At 41.2% G+C, this 21,189-nt stretch overlaps 1 protein-coding gene across 8 annotated transcripts; it reads left to right on the top strand.

Annotated features, from left to right (window-relative positions):
• Positions 1–3,210: 3,210 nt before the first annotated feature.
• On the top strand, positions 3,211–19,830 carry DDX3X (DEAD-box helicase 3 X-linked). Of its 8 annotated transcripts, none has more exons than XM_079911481.1 (17): positions 3,211–3,462; positions 6,882–6,939; positions 9,088–9,135; positions 10,892–11,024; positions 12,049–12,207; positions 12,291–12,390; positions 12,848–12,983; positions 14,088–14,173; positions 14,382–14,480; positions 14,590–14,750; positions 15,169–15,313; positions 15,395–15,539; positions 15,730–15,911; positions 16,004–16,121; positions 16,415–16,568; positions 16,829–16,968; positions 17,173–19,830. In XM_079911481.1, the coding sequence occupies exons 1-17, from the start codon at positions 3,220–3,222 to the stop codon at positions 17,250–17,252; spliced, it is 2,187 nt and encodes a 728-aa protein (XP_079767607.1). In that variant the 5' UTR covers positions 3,211–3,219; the 3' UTR covers positions 17,253–19,830. The 8 variants fall into 8 exon arrangements, with proteins under 8 accessions (XP_079767607.1, XP_079767608.1, XP_079767606.1 ...); XM_079911482.1 differs by having other exon boundaries at positions 16,832–16,968; XM_079911480.1 differs by having other exon boundaries at positions 3,444–3,462; positions 12,276–12,390; positions 16,832–16,968.
• The last annotated feature ends 1,359 nt before the right edge of the window (positions 19,831–21,189 follow it).

Below are 21,189 nucleotides of genomic sequence, written 5' to 3' on the forward strand. Positions count from 1 at the left end.
ATCCCCTATCCACACTAAAGGGAAGTGTGGGTCAGTTGAACCCAGAAGGCTCCCTGGACCTTGCAGAAAAACGACTGGCAATCATGAAGTTGATTAAAGGCTCTGAGGAATTCTGAGGAATTCCTCTTATTACTGCTCTTCTTCAAGTTGCAGACTAGTATAATTATCTTTCTACAAGTTTTTACGCTACTTGGACACATTATTTGCATCACGATAATGTGATTTCAGCCTATTTTAGTCTCAGAGAGTGGTGATGAAATTTACTTAAAGCCACGTGTGGAAGCAAAATAATGGATCTAGACCTGTTAACATGCCCCACATTACAACTTGCAGAGGCCGGGCATCTGCATTATTCACTGATCTTCAACACCTACTGGGCTTCTGTGTGCCACACCTTGTACAGTCCTGGGGTGGGACAAGTTCCCTTCCCTCCATGGGCTCACACAGAACTGCAGTATAACACAGTGAGTGTTACAGTGGAGACTTGAACAGCGAGTGCTCTGGGAGCCCAGTGCCAGAGCAACCCACTCTGCTGGGGAAGTTGAAACGATGGGGAGATACACGTGTAAGTATATCCACCATGTACTAAAGTCTCACTCCTTTCATGCATGAGCCCTTGAATCCCAACCATGTTTTGAGGCAGAAAATATTTTTACTTGAACTTTATAGACAAGGAACCTGAGACCCTAAGATGTCAAATAAGTTGCCCCCAGTCACACGGCTTGTAAGCAGTAGAGCAGCGATTTGAACTGCTAGTTCAAGGATCTACAGTTCCTAGGCTCTGGTGAGCTCTTGATGGAGGGGTGGGGTGAAGATGGGAATGGGGGTGGTGCAAATAGTATATTTGCTTCAACATGGGTGCTCAGCTTAACAATGCCTGGGAATGTAAGAAAAGAAGCATGTGAAAAGAGTTTCCGTGGTTTCAGCTTTTCCTCTTTTTAGGTCCCTTCAAATAAAATTTGCAAAGGCGGGCTTGTGGAAAAGATATACAAATGACTGCTTAGTGGCATGTAAAGTCATTCGGAGCTCTGTGAAAGTTGGCTCATTTAGCTACTTCAAGTGCGCCCAACCTTTTTCAGAATGAATGTGTTTGAAGACAAAGCTTTATGTTACCCTGCTTCCTTTCCAAATTGATATTCCAATTATAACAAAATAACAAAACACCCCGGTGGTTTGAACTTAGTAAGCCTATGAGCAGGGGGTAACTGAAAATAGGAAACGGCTATGTATTTTAATTTTTTTAGGTACTCCCATGGCAGTACCCTGTAAACCGGCTCTACTCAAAAGCAAAATAAAGCCCAGAACCTGGGTACTCGGTACATCCCATCGTTGCTATATGCAGTTTGAACTGCCAGAACTCACAGCTTTAGACTGTTTACCCTGGTCTATATGAAAGGGAAGCAAAACCAAAACACGCCTCACCCGTACTCTGTTAAGAATCCATGAATCTTAGGGCTGAAACGGATCTTAATGATCATTAAGCTTAATAGTTCTCAAGGGGGCACTGTGGAAATGTTTTTTTGGTTGTTGCCATGACTAGCAAGGGCTACGGGAAGTTAGTGAGCAGAGACCAGGCATACTAGATATTCTACAATCCTGGACAGTACCATACAGCGAAGAATTGACCCGCCAGATACTCACATTAAGTGAAAAACTAGTTCATCATTATATAAGCCTAGAACTAACACCATTTTACATATAAACAAAGTATTTTTACCCAGTTTCGATATAAATACACTGAATTCTCTAGGAATGTAACTACTGTATCAACTGAGGGAAGACTATTGTGTTTTGTTTCAAACATTACCAAGAATTCGGCATTTTGGAAAATAAGGTCACCAATGGCAACGTTGCTTACGGTACTTGAGTTGTGAAAACACACTTTTTCAGTTTGCATTTGTGACTGCACTAGGGAGATATCATCATTTAGTGTCCTTGTGTGGGAGCATCCACATAAAATACATCGCTTTATTATAATTGCTTTTATTCTCCAGTTAGGTCCTGTTTTTTGAAAGTGTGTGTTGTTAAGTTTAGGTTATATTATCTATGATTTGTTATTTCAGTATGGTTAAAGGGTGCATTACAAAATACTCGTTATAAAAAGGAGTTGGGTCTTTCACAGGGTCATGTAGTCCAGCTCCTTTTATAGATGAGGAAATTGAGACCCAAAGCAGTTAAGCAACTTGCCCAGGACACAAGTGTTATATTATCTCCCTATCTCGTTAGAATTTCAGTTTCAATTTTAAAAATTGGAAAGGGAGAGAAGGTAAGTGGTAGATCACGTAATGAGAACTAGCTATCTGAATTCTGGCAACAGAAGATCCTTTAAGGGATGGTGGAAAACTCTGTATATTATTTCTGTCAGGCTGAGGGTCAGAGGAGAGGGGGGAAAACGATTTTAAGAACCACGTTTGTGAGGCCGCTCGCTTAAAGCCACGGATCCACTAGTCAACACTTCTTCTATTTAAGGTTCTGTAGAACCGAGGCTGGGACTAGGGGTCACTTCCTTAGGAGGGGATCAGAAGAAGGGGTTCCTCCGATGGCAAAAACCCATTTCCTCCCATTCCCCATCCACTGCGGTGGCCTGAGGGTCACCCCGAACCCAGGCCGATAATGCTGTAGACCTCCTTAGTCACGCCCAGATTGCGCCCAGCCACAAACACCCCCGACTCCCTAGGAGAGCCGTTCTCCATCCCCAGGGTCCTCTGGCTTTGAGGGAGGCAGCACCACGCCGGTGGCCATCGGCCCTGAGCCGCTGGACGGCCCCGCAGGAGGAAACTACGGGCCTAATTCAGCGGTCGTACCGGCGAAGGGCTGGGGTCTCAGGAGGGTGCGCTACCACCCACTCTAGCTCAGCGCGTGACTGTTTCATTGTTTCCTCACCGCGGGGGGCGGGGACGCGCGCGCCAGAGCGCTCTCGCTTGGGGGGGGGGCGCGGGGTCAACGAGGTGTAGAGAACCTGAGGGGCTCTGGCTTTCCTAGGCGGTGCCCCCGCTGCCTAGGCAACCGCGCGGTAAAGCGTCTCACCACCTGCGCGCGCCGCCAGCTCCCCTCCACTCCTCTCCCCGCTCCCCTGGTCACCATCCCGCCCTCTTCCCTCCTCCTTCCTCTTTTTTCCCCTCCTCCTCTTCCCCCTCTTCCCGCCTCCTCCCTCCCTCTTTCCCCTCTCCTCCCCCGATTCCGAGCACTCTATTTAAAACCAGTTTCCTGCTCCACAAAATGGCCTCCGCGTTCGACACCTGCAGTCACGTGACCCGCCGCCCCCTGGGCTTTGGGTCTGTCGGCCTAACTCCGATTTCGGGGAGTCTGCCCGCGAAAACGCTAGGGCCAATTAGTTTGGAGAAATCTCACAACATCTCCAAGTCCGGGGGGCTGAGAGAGCGCTCCCAAGAAACAATGGAACAGCGAACACTGGGGACGTTACGGAAAGAAAAAGGGAAAAGGCATGGATTAGATTTTAAGGTATCCCAGCTGGCGGAAAGCGGGAGGCGAGGAATTCTCGCGAGATCTCGAGACCTCCTAGACCTCGGCTAGGGTAATAGCGGAGGACAGGGGAAGTGGAACTCAAGCGAACTAGGACAGTATTTGGCGCTCTCAGTGCCAAGGTAGGACGACGAGCCGGGGACGCGACCGACTAGGAAATCCCGCGAGGTTAGGACTAAACGAGAGCGCAGTAGCTAGGCAGAAGTCGTAGCGGCGGCAGGAGTGTGGGTGTGAGAGGGAGGGCACACGTCTTACGTGCTGACGTAGCAGCCGTTCCAGCGGGTATATTAGATCCGTGGCCGCGCCGTGCGCCTTAGAGCCGCAGTTCTCCCGTGAGAGGGCCTTTGCGGTGAGCCAAACACATTAGCTCAGCAGCGGAAGACTCCGAGTTCTCGGTACTCTTCAGGGATGAGTCATGTGGCGGTGGAAAATGCGCTCGGGCTGGACCAGCAGGTGAGCCGCAGGGAGCCTACCAGGGTTGTTGCTGCATGAATTCCCTCCCCTGACCTAACATGGTTTGTGGCGCAGTGCTAGCTGGTATCCTCAGTTCGCATTTGCTGGGTCCCTCGGGCTGGCGAGTGTGAATGCCCCAGGGCTGTGGGGGAACGGGAAGGTGACAGGAATGCTAGTTGTGGTTGTCGCTGGGGCCCCTACTTGGCTCGCGGTATTGTCCCCGGCCCGAGCACAATGGCGGCTTTTGTGTGTGCGTGCGCAGGCGGGCGGAGGGGGAGGGGGCGCGCGCTCTCGCGGAGGCGCGCACGCGCGAACCTCGACTGACTAGTGACCCATGGGTGGGTGGGGGGAGGGTGGCGCGGCGCGGTGGTTCACGAATGGGGACCTTTCTGGTCCTGAGGGCTCCGGCTCTCGCAGCGTGCGCGGCTCGGATTCCGGTCAGAGAGCCGAGCAGCGTTGGCGCGTGTGTGTGTGTGTGTGTGTGTGTGTACGCGCGTGTGAGCGGGAGGAGGAACGCGGCCCTGGAATGTGGGAGGGGGCGGCGCGGGGGGTGGCCTTCGCGCGGGGTAATGGCGGCGGCCTCCTTTGTGTGGTGTCGGTGGCTGGGCGGCGCTGCGGCCCACGAGCGGGAGAGGCCGGGCTGCGGAGGGCCCGGAAACGGGGATGGATGGGCATCATGTTCCTCCCGGGCTTCCTTCCGCAGGTCTTTTTCGCTCCAGCCCGGCTTCCGCAGGCCGGGAGCCACGGCCCGTGAGGCCGCGTTTCCGGAGTGGAAAGTTTTGTGACGCAGATTAGGGGGGGGAGGGGGGAGAGGGGGGAAGGGAGGGAGGGAGGGAAGAATGGGCCGCTGCGTCGCGGTGGCGCCGGGCTCTGGAGTTCGTGGTTGAAGGCGGTGGGGAGACGTCAGGGAGGTTTGCGGCCGCCCCGCTTCACATGCTCATCATAGTCACTGTGTGGCGATTTAGCCCAGGGCCGCGCGTCCTTTTGGGGGGTGGGGGGTGCCACGGAGTGTACGAGTGTCCTCAGGGTTAGGACACTTTGATGCGGGCGTTTGATTAGGGACTCGGCCAGGGGAAAAACACCCGGAATGTGGCTTGGGGAGAAATAAACAATTTTGTTGTTGACTTGTTGCTGCTTGTGGACTGAAATTTTGAAATAGGTCAGAGGCTCCGGGTCTGTCGTCTTAACCGGAACGCCCTTTTCTAGGGTTTAGAGGTAGAGGAGGGCTTCTGGGCTGAGGTGGCAGGAAGTCTGCATCCCTCAGCAACAGTGGCAGCGCGCTTCAGAGAAGCTCTTCAGTGCGATGTTTGTAGCCTTTAAGTAAACTTATGCCTACCACGAGCTCCGAAATTCTGAAACGAAGTCGAGTGACGCAAATGAATTGTCAATAGACTTTAATGTAGTCGTGTGTAATAAGTTTTTAAGGACTTAACGACCTGTTTTGGGGGGAGCATTTTTTCCATTAATGAATCAGTTTGAATCCTCCAAATTGCTGACGCGTCATGTTAAATGGAGCAGAGACATAAAAAATCTGTTATCAAGAGCATAGGCTGTTCCCAGTTTTAACATTTACCATGTAGGTAGTGCTGTATTTAAGATTCTAGGTAGGAATGAAATTTGTAATCGAAGTAATTGGTAAAAGTATGCAGAGTCGTTAGAATTAAGCAGCAAGCTAATTCACAACTGAGAAAATTGCAATAACGTAATCCTAACAGTTTACAGTAGCATTTAGCGTTTGCCAAGTGTAAAATTAATAACAAAACGTACGGCAACAAGTGCAAAAAGAAAGTTTGTTACTATTGTGCGTTAAAGTATCAGTCAATTGCTGAGATAACTAGTGCAGAGAAAACATGACAGCGTTTTTGCTGATAGAAATTAGGAAATGAGCTGCCTTACCATAACTCATTTTTTTTTCAAGGTTTAGCATCTGCTTCCAATTTTCAGTGCCTCCACTGATGATGCTTGCAATTTGACAGTATAACCTTGAGCTTTTAACAGAGGACTTAAACGTTATGGTATAGCGTATCACCTTTGCAAACAGGTGGCAATAGTGCTGTGACTGGGTACATTAAAAAAATGAAACTGCTTTTGGCACATACAGTTTTCCCCCTATTGCTTGTAAATAGTTTGTTATTGCAGAATGCGATGAAGATAGATCTCTTTTTTAGAATGTTGAGACTTTGAGCTACCCGTGTAAAGGGACGGGTAGACGTGGAGATAAAGGCAGTAAAATGTGTCCTACTCATTAGGGACACTAAATGCCAGTTGTGCCATTTATGTCCGAAGTGTTCTGAACTTAACTGTGAAAGTGGGAGAACAAGTAGGTACCTACTTCATAGGTTTGTGCTTAGTAGTGCTCAGTAAGTGGTGGTTATATTAATTTTTGTTCTGAAGCGTGCTACCCTAATTTAAAATATTTGTGCAGTATTTAGGGATAAAGGAACTATGACATGGTCGATAAAATTTTTGTTCTGACGTTTTTCAGGTGTGCTTTGTAGGTGTAAAATAATTCCAAGTAGAAAGTTGGTGACATTGAAAACATTTGTCTCCAAATGTTTGGAGCTAAAATGAATGCAGTGACTAGTTGACATTTTAAAATAATTTAAATTTCTTGAACTTTTACTATGGAAAACGTTACAGGGAAGATTCATTTTGAATGAATGAGTTAAATTTGGACCCAGTTTCTCCTGGATAGCACCACCATCTTGGTGTGGTACTTTCTGCAGTATATACAGTAGTACTGTAGTAAAGTATTTTGCATTTGCTTACAACTTAGTTGTCTTCGAAGCACATTCTTAGTCACATTCTCCTTAAGAGTTTCACATCCCCGGTGAGGCAGACAGGACAACTAGTGCTAGTAAATGCTAGAGAGCAAGACTAGTTTTCTCTTAGTGTAATATTTCTGCACATGGGCTGCTAACCAAAGTTTAATAACTCTTTTCTAGTTTGCTGGCCTAGACCTGAACTCTTCTGATAATCAGAGTGGAGGAAGTACCGCCAGCAGTAAGTAAAACATTTTATGGATTTACTGTGAATAATCAGGGCTTTTTAAAAAAAATTTATTTCATTGAAATACGGTTGATTTACAATGCTGTTACTTGAGTATTAGAGCTTTAATACCTTAATATTTCGTTGGATTTGTTTAAAATTTAAGAATTTCCCTGCCAATCTTTACTGTGTAAAGAATTAGGTGGGTAGCATTGTGGGGGGGTTTGGGGAGGGTTGTTTTGTTTTGTTTTGGCCGCGCTGCGCAGCATGCAGGATCTTAGTTTCCTGACCAGGGGTGGAACCCATGCCTCTTGCAGTGGAAGTCCTGTGTTGTGGTCTTTTGATAACAAAACAGAGTAGTTTTCTTGAATGAAAACAATCATTAAGGACCTTATACAAAACACAAATTATCTCTAGAAGGGTTTGATTATGTCCATTATGAATCCTGAGCCCAGCTTAAAAGTGATGGGAATGTGTATATCACTATTAGAGTGAATCTACCAGAATTAAACTGAATAAAGGGAACATTCACATTCATCAGCTACAGCTATCCCTTTCCCATGAAGAACATGAGACTTAATAATAGAACAAGGCTAGGACTTCCCTGGTGGCCCAGTGGTTGACTCCCTGCTCCCAGTGCAGGGGGCCTGGGTTCGATCCCTGGTCAGGGAACTAGATCCTGCATGCCACAACTAAAGATCCCGCATGCTGTAACTAAGACCTGGTGAGGCCAAATAAATATTTTTTAAAAAAATAATAGAACGAGGCCATAATGAATCTTGGGGTGGTGGTTAGGATTTTAAATGCTGAATTGTTGTATTCTGTTGAAAAGAAGTTAGATATAGAAGTTTTATTTAATTTTTTTTTCCTTAAAAGGGTTTCTTGGATACTTGGTAGAGATTAGTATTAAGGTGTATGGGATCTTGGTGGTTTATTATTGGCAATAGACCTGCTTCAGCTCAGGTCTCTTCCCACCCTATTAACCAAAAAGAAAAAATGTGTATCGGCTGTATGTAAGGTCTGAAAGCACCATTTCTTCAAGCTCTCTTTGTTGCATAGTAAAGGGCATGTCTTCATTTTTAGGCAAGAAGGGCCTCGCTGGGCACAGTTACTTGGTATTTGTTTTAAATTTCACTTTATTTGGCATGCTAAGAATCATTTAGGACTTAACCGTTCTAATAGAGATCTTTAATAATTCAACCCAGAAGTGAAAAAGTTAAATTGCAGATTAAAGCAAGTTGTCTTTACTTGGTGGGTATATACATTATTTGCTTTTGATTCTCATCCATTGTCTAGGCTGTATTCTTGTGCATACAGAAAAACAGTTGACTTCCCTTAAACTCTGCAGGTCTCGAATTAAAATTCAGTTCCTTGAAATCATTCTCCCTCTTGCAACTTTCCCATGTTACATATGTATTCTATCTCTTGGAACTTAACCAGGGTAGAAACAAAAAAGCCTTTTAGTGGCTAGTTACACGTTTATTACTTTTAGGTTGTTACAGTAACACTTTTGCTACATGTTAGATAATTTATTAATGTTTGTTACGTTGTTGTAGTAATACTTAACGTTGTAACTCTTTTGTTAGTTTGTAACAATTCTCTGAAATCATAGCAGGCCTTTTAAAATATTGTATTAAATTAACCACTAGTGACAAGTTAAATTTATGTATTTGTAGATTTCAACTATTAGGTTCCAAGTCAAACCTGTTCTCCTTTCCCTTTTAAAATTCTACTTATTAAAGCAATAACCCATTTAAAATAAAAGTAAATTTATTTTTATTTATTTATTTTTTGCGGTACGCGGACCTCCCACTGCCGCGGCCTCTCCCGTTGCAGAGCACAGGCTCCGGACGCGCAGGTCGAGCGGCCATGGCTCACGGGCCTAGCCGCTCCGCGGCATGTGGGATCCCCTGGACTGGGGCACGAACCCGTGTCCCCTGCACCGGCAGACAGACTCTCAACCACTGCGCCACCAGGGAAGCCTTAAAAGTAGATTGTTTTTTTCCCCACTTCTCAATTTCCAACTACATAGTCAGACTGGAGGACTATAGATTAAAAAAATTTCTTTCCAGGACTGTTTTTTAATAGCACAAATTTTGGCCAGAAAGCTTTAACTTAAAGTTTTATGGAATATGAAGTTTTAACTTTGTTAATTTCTTTTAGAAGGGCGCTATATTCCTCCTCACTTAAGGAACAGAGAAGCTACTAAAGGTAAGTTCTTTGAACAACTTGGTATACTTAATTCATGCTGCATTTAGAAGTTGGAGCCTAGGGAAAATGAGACACCTGGAGAAGTCTGTAAACATTGTGCTCCACCTGCTACTGGCAGAACTGTTTCAGGTATTAGGGTTTACTCATTTTGGAAAAACTCATCTAATGTCAGACAGTGGAAAACTGCATTTCCTATGTCAAACTCTTCTGAGGCCAAGGGCATGGTTTTGTACGATTTCACTAGTCTTGTGCTTAACCTGTGTTTGTAATCATTCACAGCATGATTTCAATTTGAAAAAGGTGATTGGGCACCCATTACTGTGTAAACCAAACTGCTGCATAGTGATGACAACCCAGTTATTTCTGTCTTACAGAGGTGCCAAAATGAAGATGGGGTTATTGGGGAATAGTTAACAAGCATTGGGCACGCTCCCAATAGATGGGAGTGATTCTCTGGCTTCATCTCCTTGCCTTAACTGCTTCATTTGAAAGGTCTTATCTAAAAGGTATCACAATGGCTGGTCTTTTCCCGTTAACTTTGTAAATAAGTGACAGAGAACTAGTAGATGGCTCATATTATGGGACAATTGTTTGGGTGCTGTGTATTCCATAAAATAGGTGATCTGAGATTTGGAGGAAAAGGGGAAGGTCAGGAAAACAAGGTCAAGAAGAGGGAAGGTACTGGATAAAGAAGGCAGGATTGGAAGGGTGGAGAGTCCACAGAAGCACATGGTTTGCTGTCGTTTCTCCATATCCATATGCAGTCCGTGTTAGCTTCACTGTCCCTGGCAATACATGGAATATAAAATCTGTATTATAATTTCTTAGCTATCATATCATTGTTTTTATTTACTGTAGAGTCTTAATCGTCATGGGTTCTCATTCCTTAGAATGCACTAGCTGAAATTGACTCCCATGTATATTTAGTGCTTTTCTCCCTTTGTTGCAATGACAGGAATCAAAGCAGGGAGAGAGGCGGTATCATATAGGAGTTAGAGCTGAAAGAGATCTTAGAAATCTAATTCAGCTCTTTATTGGTAGCCAAGACTGTTGATCACCTGGCTGGTAGAGGCAGGAGGTGGAAGGAAAGTAGCTTAACTTACAAACTATATCTCTGACTGTTTAATAAAGTGTCACTGAAGCTAGTTAAACCCTCTACTTGTCTTTAAACCATCTACCTGTTGGGATAATTTACACCTTTGTCATCCCCTCTTACTGAATGTTTATAGCTGTACCCTAGGAACCTGTCTACACTGAGTTGTGTAGGGATGAGGATTTTCCTTTTTTCTATTATATTCCTAATTCTCATCTGGTAGTATGTACTTCATGAGAACAGAGCACTGTTCTTAAAACTTTTTACTATTGAAACTAAGAAATACTGTATTAAACCAAGTAAACTGACATTCTTAATGTTTTAAATGAATGTCACTTCTAAGAGACATTGAAATAATGGTAACTCCTAGTAAACTCACCTATAAAATGAATGGAAGTTAAATTGTGATGGTTATGTAACAATACCGTAAAAATTGTGTTACAGGCAAAGCTATTGACCTTTTAGAAGTGGTATTCATTCAGAACATTTTCAGACTGGTTAGTGCACAGTATATTCTAGTGCCGTGGTAGGAATATTTCCATTGTCCCTCTGGTCCAGAGATGGGATAGTCAGTGGAGGGTTTCAGATTCGGAAACATGTTTTAAAGTGTTGTCACTTTCTAAATAATATAATAAAATGGGTTTGCGTTATGTTTTTTTGAAGGATTCTATGATAAAGACAGTTCAGGGTGGAGTTCTAGTAAAGATAAGGATGCATACAGCAGTTTTGGTTGCCGTAGTGATTCAAGAGGGAAGTCTAGTTTCTTCAGTGATCGTGGAAGTGGATCAAGGGGAAGGTGAGTGATCTCTTATTTTCTTGCCTTTTTTACGTGTACAATACAGCAATTTAGAAATTGGTCTTTAATTTGTACTGTGACCATTAAGCATGATATTTTTCCCCTTAGTAGACCACCTACTTGGATGTTAAGTATTGTCTGTTTAATCGTATTTATGTATTTTTTTTAACTGTAAGAGGTCTACTAAATTGAACTTGTTATTCAAGAATTAGATTAGAAGAACTTTCCTTTTGGCATAATGAAATCAGTTGTTTTTATATTTCTCTAGTTTTACATATTCTACTTAAAAGAGTTTTAGTGAATGGCCTAATTTGGTTGACATTTTCATGGATATTCTATATGACAATTTTTAAACACCTTATATTTTTGATTACACAAGTGTGGTGAACTGACCTCATGCGCCTAATAGCTGTGGTTAGTCCTCTGTGTCCTGATTTTTCGAAAACAGGCCTAAAACTAAAAACATCTTAATTCAGGTAAGGATTATTTTCTACCTTTTTATCCAAAGTTTGTCACACAGGTGAATTGTCCTTTAAGTAGCATCCTGATATAACTGGGACAATTGATATTTGGTGTGATACTTTCCTCTTTTCCCTACCACTAGAAATATTTGGATGAGAATATTTAAAGGTGTAAGTTATATGCTGGTTTCATGTGTATAAGACTGATTCTCCCCCCCCCCACCCCTCCCAAGCGTAGTTTGTTTTTATTGAACTATAGTTGATCTATAATACTCTGTTAGTTTCAGGTATAAAGACGTGATTCAATTTCAACATGTATGAGGCCTGTGTAGGCTGTGTAATAAGAATAAGGAAGAATACTGAATTTAGAAAGTAAAGTTATGTAAATGATACAATCTGGTTAGAGGACCTTATTTGTCAAGTAAGAGTAAGCCTGAACTGGATTGTTGACATCCTTGAAATCAGCCATAATGAACTTCTCTTTAGGCACAGTTCTAGAGTAGTGGTAGGAATCTGATAATGGTTAAATGATAAGATTCTGATTAATTGGTTGTGCTGTTCAGGTTTGATGATCGTGGACGAGGTGACTATGACAGCATTGGCAGCCGTGGTGAGAGAGGTGGCTTTGGAAAATATGAACGTGGTGGAAACAGTCGCTGGTGTGACAAATCAGATGAAGATGATTGGTCAAAACCACTCCCGCCAAGTGAACGCTTGGAACAGTAAGTTTTTGAAATGTATGTTAATTGTGATGAAGCCTTATTGGCTACTATAACAAATAAACTTATAGATCTTCTGATTGCAGAGAACTTTTTTCTGGAGGCAACACCGGGATTAACTTTGAAAAATACGATGACATTCCAGTTGAGGCAACAGGCAACAACTGTCCTCCACACATTGAAAGTGTAAGTATTTTTGCTTGACAGCAAAATACTTTAAGACAGAGGGAAGTGTAAGTATTTTCACAGCACATCAAGATGAGATGGGCTTCCTGAAGGCCTATATAGACCATGCCTGCGTTGTGTTAACAATCTTTTAAAGTTACTCTAAAAGCCTGCCTTGTTGGTTTGTGGAAAGGGGGAGATTGAGTTCAATGTTACCATTACTAATATTTGAAATAGAAAATGGGTCAGACATGGGAGGAACTGAAAACTTTTCCAGTGTAGGTTAAGCTTAGGGGGTGGTGTTGTTTTTTTCCCCCCTCCCCCTCAAAATGTAACATGATAACTTTTATTTAAAGCAGCTGTAAACTAAAGTACAAGTAGTTGGTTGATAGGGTTTTTTCCCCCATTGCATTTGTATAAAGCAAAATGGCTCCAGGTCGTATTTCTACCTATTTAACCCTGATGTATTTCTTGACAGTTCAGTGATCTTGAGATGGGAGAAATTATTATGGGAAACATTGAGCTTACTCGCTACACTCGTCCAACTCCAGTGCAAAAGCATGCTATTCCTATTATCAAAGAGAAGAGAGACTTGATGGCTTGTGCCCAAACAGGTAAGCAGACTTGATAAAGTAAAAAGTTGTCCAGAATACCTTAACTCTGCTTGCTCTCATAAAACCAATACCAAAAAAATACGCATGGAGTATCTAAGTTTCACGAGGAAGCTTGAGTCCTGTTTGTAGCCTGACTGGTATACTTTGATATAGATAAGGAGTAGCTGGATGGTATCTCTTTTGTCTTAGCCCTTTGGATCCTGTGTTACCTCTAGTGTTTCCATTAGGGTGTCTTGGGGATAGCCTATAGAAAGTCATGACCCTGATACTGGTGCAACAGGGATAGGTTATTGTGATTGCGGTGGTGGGAAAGTTAGCACTATATAACATTATTGTATCTGGGATAAGAAGGATAAGATTAGAGAATAGCTTGTGATCCATGGGAATGTGGCCAAGGGAAGGGTCCTTAACCTCCCATCTTTCGGGAATGGGGATAGTTACAGCCTCTCAGTTGAGAACAGGCTTTATTATATCTGTGTGAGTTTGGCCAGTTTGAAAGAGAGATAAGATTCTCCCAATAAAAATATATGGCACTTGAATAATTTGGTATCTTTCTTTCCCTATGGAAGAGTGAGAATGTCATCCTTTATACGTTATCAGTATTACAGTACCTACAAGGAAGTGTTAGAAATTGACACCAGTTTTGAGACAGAATTCCTGCTCTCTTTGCACAAATGGGAAGAAGTGAATACTAACCAGTACATTGTGAGTGACCAGAGTTTGGTATACATTTTCTGTAAATGAACAAAATATTTTTTTGGATTATGGACCATGTGGTCTCTGCAACTATTCAGCTCTGCTGTTGTATGAAGGCAGCCATAGATGATATGTCAAATTATTGGTCACAGGTATATTCCAGTAAAGCTTTATTTACAAGGATATAGGTTGGGCCTTAGTTTGTTAACTCGTGTTACAGATTGATCAAAGTCGTCACTTGGTATTTTTTAAATTAGCTATTAATTTTTAGAAAATTAATTTGGGAATAAAGTAAAATTGCTAATTGATTAAGTTGTTGGGCAGTTAAAAAAGTCATCTACCAATATATATTCAAAAATAATAAGCAGGTTTTTCTGTGGTTAAATGAATATGTTTTCTTTTAAACAGGGTCTGGAAAAACTGCAGCATTTCTCTTGCCCATCTTGAGTCAGATTTATTCTGATGGTCCAGGCGAGGCTTTGAGGGCCATGAAGGTAAATATTTCTATATAAAATGGGAAATGATTGTAGAACCTTGTAGGTAGCTGTTGAGAAACCTTTCTAAATGACAGTAAGACTTGTATTCTAACCTATATAATTAGAAACAGTTTTTACGTATAATCAGTGAATTACAGAAGGGAATTATGTGTAATGGACCTTTAAAAAAGGATGTTAAGAGTTTAACTTATAAATTATTTCTTAGGAAAATGGAAGGTATGGGCGCCGCAAACAATACCCAATCTCCTTGGTGTTAGCACCAACTAGAGAATTGGCTGTACAGATCTATGAGGAAGCCAGGAAAGTAAGTATGCATTTCAGAGATTATCGGCTTTCTCATTGATTCTGATGCAGTGTTTTATGACCACGTAAAAATCTTGGCCTTAAAGTTGATAAAATTTCTTTGCTTACAGTTTTCATACCGATCTAGAGTTCGTCCTTGCGTGGTTTATGGTGGTGCTGATATTGGTCAGCAAATTCGAGACTTAGAACGTGGATGTCACTTGTTAGTAGCCACTCCAGGACGTCTAGTGGATATGATGGAAAGAGGGAAGATTGGATTAGACTTCTGCAAGTATGTTAATTTTTAAATGTGTGGAATGCATTAATTTAAAAAATTACTGGCCATTAGTTTTCTGGAACTTGTCCATAAATTTTAAGATGGAGAAGAGATTTATTTTAGTCTTCCAGCTTTTCCAAAAAGTTTGCTCTTTGTAATTTTAATGTTGAAAAATCAGTGACATTTTAGTAGTCTGAGAATGACCAGACTTTGGGACCAGAGTCAAGTATAAGAGCTAATTTGGGTGTGTACTATCTTGGACCATTTATTTAGTGGCAAAGATCCTATGCTCTGTCTCACGTACATGGGTCAAATTGTGTGGTGTGAGGAATTTAACTACCTGAATGAGTAATTAATTGTGCTTATAGAAACAGCTATATTAAAACTATCTTTTCTCCTCTAATTCTAAACTGGATTTTTTTTTTCATGGCAGATACTTGGTGTTAGATGAAGCTGATCGGATGTTGGATATGGGGTTTGAGCCTCAAATACGTAGAATCGTTGAACAAGATACTATGCCACCAAAGGGAGTTCGCCACACTATGATGTTTAGTGCTACCTTCCCGAAGGAAATACAGGTATTGTTTGATGCTGCAAATCTTATTTACTTAGGAATTTGTTTATCTCAATAGATAATAAAATACTTTTTTTTCTTTCAGATGCTTGCTCGTGATTTCTTGGATGAGTATATCTTTCTGGCCGTAGGAAGAGTTGGCTCTACCTCTGAGAACATCACACAGAAAGTAGTCTGGGTGGAAGAGTTAGACAAACGGTCATTTCTGCTTGACCTTCTAAATGCAACAGGTATAATTTTAGCATCACTCTGGTGGCTTAGGTAATAAATCCATTTGGATCACCTTTATTGCTTTTCCTCCTCATCCAAAACATTCTCTTGAAAACGGTCTATTTTAATTGCCTCTATTTGCAAGTTTACTAAGTGCAAAGAGAACCAAGCCACTCTTAGTTACAGAAACCTTGTAATATTTTACTTTAGGCAAAGATTCACTGACCTTAGTGTTCGTGGAGACCAAAAAGGGTGCAGATTCTCTAGAGGATTTCTTGTACCATGAAGGATATGCCTGTACGAGTATCCATGGAGACCGATCTCAGAGAGATAGAGAAGAGGCTCTTCACCAGTTCCGCTCAGGAAAAAGCCCGATTCTAGTGGCTACAGCAGTATGTATAATATAATCTTATTTTCAAGGTCGCTATGTTCAACTATTTGCTTTCTTTTAAATGGACCATATGTAACAGAAGTTATTTTCTAGGTAGCAGCAAGAGGACTGGACATTTCAAATGTGAAACATGTTATCAATTTTGATTTGCCCAGTGATATTGAAGAATATGTACATCGCATTGGCCGTACAGGACGTGTAGGAAACCTTGGTAAGTGTGTGATTACTTGATGGTGTGGTGGTTTCTGGTTTTCAGTGTGATTCTTGCAGCAAAGAACTTTCAGGATCTTATTAGAAGAACTCCTATTTTCAAGGAATGCGATTAAGATATATCTTAGCAGAAGTGGCAGGAAACGTCAGGGTTTGTTCAAAGAACTTTGAGTTGGTTAAATAGCAAATAGTTACCTCTTTTTTTTAGTATTCTACTTAATACTCTAGTATGAAAGTAATACTGTGCTACTTTATGGAAGACCTTAATTTATGTACTTTTTGGAACTGTTTTAGGCCTTGCCACCTCATTCTTTAATGAGAGGAACATAAATATTACCAAGGATTTGTTGGATCTTCTTGTTGAAGCTAAACAAGAAGTGCCATCTTGGTTAGAAAACATGGCTTATGAACATCACTACAAGGGTAGCAGTCGTGGACGATCCAAAAGGTGAGTTACAGATGGTGTATAATGATGGGGATGGGTGCTATGTCCAAGGTTAACTTTTCAAGGTTATTTAAGTGACATTAAGTTGATGTGAGCCTTTTCATAGCTAAGGCCTTTTAAAAATCACTATTAGGGAAGATAGGGCTGGATGGAATTGTTTGAATTAGAAAATCAGAAATTGGTCATTGGGAAGTTTTAACAAGATTTGGGTTATGTGGTCGAAATTTCATCTTTATGTGAACTAACACATTTTGTCCTTGTAGTAGTAGATTCAGTGGAGGATTTGGTGCCAGAGACTATCGACAGAGTAGTGGTGCCAGCAGTTCCAGCTTCAGCAGCAGCCGCGCCAGCAGCAGCCGCAGTGGTGGAGGCGGCCATGGCAGCAGCAGAGGGTTTGGTGGAGGTAATGTTTATTTTTAACCTCATATCTTTGGGAAGGGTTTTTTTTTCTTTTCCATCTTTTTCAAAGTATAATTAAAAATATTGGGAAGTTCGGCCCTGTAGTTTGCTTTCTATAATTTTACATCAAAATACTTAAAGAAGGGAAAGATTGTATTAAACAGTGGATGACTTAATTAATTTTTCTCTTTTTTAAATCTTTCATTAGGTGGCTATGGAGGCTTTTACAACAGTGATGGATATGGAGGAAATTATAACTCCCAGGGGGTTGACTGGTGGGGTAACTGAACCTGCTTTGCAGTAGGTCACCCTGCCAAACAAGCTAATATGGAAACCACATGTAACTTAGCCAGACTATACCTTGTGTAGCTTCAAGAACTCGCAGTACATTACCAGCTGTGATTCTCCACTGAAATTTTTTTTTTAAGGGAGCTCAAGGTCACATGAAGAGTTGAAAGGAACAATCAGCAGCCCTGTTCAGAAGGTGGTTTGAAGACTTCATTGCTGTAGTTTGGATTAACTCCCCTCCCAACCCCCATCCCAAACTGCATTTATAATTTTGTGACTGAGGATCATTTGTTTGTTAATGTACTGTGCCTTTAACTTTAGACAACTTTTTATTTTGATGTCCTGTTGGCTCAGTAATGCTCAAGATACCAATTGTTTTGACAAAATAAATTTACTGAACTTGGGCTAAAATCAAACCTTGGCACACAGGTGTGATACAACTTAACAGGAATCATCGATTCATCCATAAATATTATAAGGAAAAAACTTATGCGGTAGCCTGCATTAGGGCTTTTTGATACTTGCAGATTGGGGGAAAACAAACAACAAACGTCTTGAAGCATATTAATGGAATTAGTTTCTAATGTGGCAAACTGTATTAAGTTAAAGTTCTGATTTGCTCACTCTATCCTGGATAGGTATTTAGAACCTGATAGTCTTTAAACAAGCCATTCCAGTCATGATGAGGTGATGTATGAATACATGCATACATTCAAAGCACTGTTTTCAAAGTTAATGCAAGTAAATACAGCAATTCCTCTTTCAATGTTTAGGCAGATCATTAATTATGAGCTAGCCAGATGTGGGCATACTATTACAGGGAAAGTATAAAGGTCTGATAACTTGAGATAGGTTTTTAGGAGAATTCATCTACTTAGACTTTATAAATGCCTGCCATAAGTGAAATTGAAATGGTAGAATGGCTGACCACAGCAATGACCAGCCCTCATTTAGGGCCCTGGATGATTTTTGGTCTAATAACGCATGCTAGTGTTGATGTTTTTTGGTCAAGAGGGTATGAACAGGAAGAATTAATGCAGCAGGCTTTATTTTAAATGCCGATTTACATTACTCTGTTCAAGCTGCGTTGAGATGTTAAACTGGCTTACTATAGACTTTGTAAAAATGGCTCCAGAAGAGTAACAAACTGAAATCTTTTGAGATCACACAGGTTGGAAATATGTACATAACTGCACAAGGTGTCAATTCTGCTATACAGTGCAGTTTTAGTCAGTTTTAGTTGCATAGGTTTCCATTGTATTTATAGTCTGTTTATGCTAAATCTGGCCAAAGATGAGCATTGTCCACCACTAAAACGCCTCTGCCACTTTGAATTCTGTGCTAATTTTGTGGCCAGAATGCGGTGATCAAAACGCTCAATCTTTTTACAGTGGCATAGGAAGATGGCAAAAATTTCCTAAAGTGCAATAGATTTTCAAGTGTATTGTGCCTTGTTCTAAAACTTTTATTAAGTAGGTGCACTTGACAGTATTGAGGTCATTTGTTATGGTGCTATTTCAATTAGTCTAGGTTTAGGCCCTTGTACATTTTGCCCATAACTTTTTACAAAGTACTTCTTTTATTGCACATTCAGAGAATTTTATATATATGTCTTGTGTGCGTGTCCTTAAACTTCCAATCTTATTTTGTCTCTTGGAGATTGTTGAACGCAGCTTGTCTAGGAAGGGGATGGGACTAGATTCTAAAATTTATTTGGGACCATGGGAATGATAGTTGGGAAGAAAACTATTTGCACACGACAGATTTCTAGATACTTTTTGCTGCTAGTTTTATGTAATATTTATTGAACATTTTGACAAATATTTATTTTTGTAAGCCTAAAAGTGATTCTTTGAAAGTTTAAAGAAACTTGACCAAAAGACAGTACAAAAACACTGGCACTTGAATGTTGAATGTCACCGTATGCGTGAAATTATATATTTCGGGGTAGTGTGAGCTTTTAATGTTAAGTCATAATAAACTCTTAAGTCAAATTAAGCAGACCCGGCATTGGCAGTGTAGCCATAACTTTCTGATGTTAGTAAAAATAAAATTGGCGACTTTAAATTAAATCATGCCAAGGTTTTGATACACTTGTCTTAAGATATTAATGAAACACTTCAAAACACTGATACGAAGTGTCCAGATTCTCAGATATTGTGTGAGTTTTGTTTCGTTGTGTGTATTTTTTTTTTTCAGTGAATGTCTGGCTCATTGCAATCCTCAAACATGTGGTTATCTTTGTTGTATTGGCATAATCAGTGACTTGTACATTCAGCGTTAGCATTTGAGCAAGTTTTATCAGCAAGCAATATTTTCAGTTAATAAATAAGGTTTCAAAAATCACATGAGTGGATTTAAACTTGCTGAATGTGAAGATTGAACCTCAAGTCACTGTAGCTTTAGTAATTGCTTATTGTATTAGTTTAGATGCTAGCACTGCATGTGCTGTGCATATTCTGATTTTATTAAAATAAAAAGTTGAACTGCACAGTCTCCTTTGTTGTTGTCAATTGTGGTTTATTATTAGAGGTGAAAATAAAGTTGTGCTCTTGCCTGAATAGTTGTAAGATGTAATTTTTTTGGGTTGCCATCCAGTGCTGATTTTGAAGTGCCTCTTGGATACAGAATTACTCTGGTGCAGTTTTAATAAATGATGAAGATGGTGTGTGTTTGGAGTACAGTGAAAAAAGGATTTTTGTAATAGAAATCCAAAAGGTCCTCACTGATTATAGGTTGAAATTTATGGGGGGGGGGAATCTCTGTTCTTGGAAGCACTTGATCCAAAGGATGGTTGAACAGTGGAAAAATGAATTGGGTAAAAATCAAATGTATTAGTAATCTGACAAGTGTGGTAAGTACTTAGTGATAATGTATTTGGGGTCAGGTTGACAGAGATGGCCTGGGTGTGCCCTCTACCTTTAGTTTTATTTGCTGACATCCTGTTTTAACACACACTGCTGCAGGCAGCTGCTGCCAGCTAACAGGAGATGATACAAGAGCCATAACCGGATGACTTCTAACAAGTTGTGATGAACCAAATGAAACGGTTATTCTGGTTTGGGGGGTCAAAAATGGTCAAATGTTGGCAATTTGGTATGTCTTCACCTAGTGAAAGTACATGTATTCACCTTTCGTTGCAGTTTTGAGTTCTAATTTTACAGTATGATTAAGAACTTTTTTGCATTGTAAAGATATACTTGGTTCTGGATAGTTAGCTTATGTTTGAAAATATCCAATGTCTTGATGCTTAGACATAAACTTGTTCCGATGGCTTTTTTTCTTGCCCTTTTTAAGTGACCTGGTTGAAGTGGTCACAGATGCATTCTGAAGTTCAGTAATTTAAGATATCTGGGTGTTGACTGTTCTTAATCCCCCTCTCCACCAGATTGCAGAGATTTCATTCACTGTGGTTACGGGGTTCAGTTTGGGATTTTTTTTTTTTCAACATTTCTGTTCTCATTGAACACGATTCTGGGTATGTTTTAAACTGCTTTGCTGCTTGTTCTCATGTCAGTTTATAGTCTACTTTTTAGCATGTTTAGTCTGATTCTAATGCGGCTCTCCTCTAGTGACTTTTCCATTTCTTTTTTTTTTTTGCGGTACGCGGGCCTCTCACTGTTGTGGCCTCTCCCATTGCGGAGCGCAGGCTCAGCGGCCATGGCTCACGGGCCCAGCCGCTCCGCTGCATGTGGGATCTTCCCGGACCGGGGCACGAACCCGTGTCGCCTGCATTGGCAGGTGGACTCTCAACGACTGCGCCACCAGGGAAGCCCTCCATTTCTTTTTGATTCTTTTCTATCTCCATTTTCCCTACCTAGATCTGACTGGGTTGTGTTTAGAGTAATTCCAGAAGTAAGATTATTTTGACACAGCACTATGTTTAGTTGTATTGTGGAAGAAAATTTCATGACATGGAAACGTTTATTTCGGGAGG

The sequence above is a fragment of the Stenella coeruleoalba genome (assembly GCF_951394435.1).
Source record: "Stenella coeruleoalba genome assembly, chromosome: X".
Lineage (NCBI taxonomy): Eukaryota > Metazoa > Chordata > Mammalia > Artiodactyla > Delphinidae > Stenella > Stenella coeruleoalba.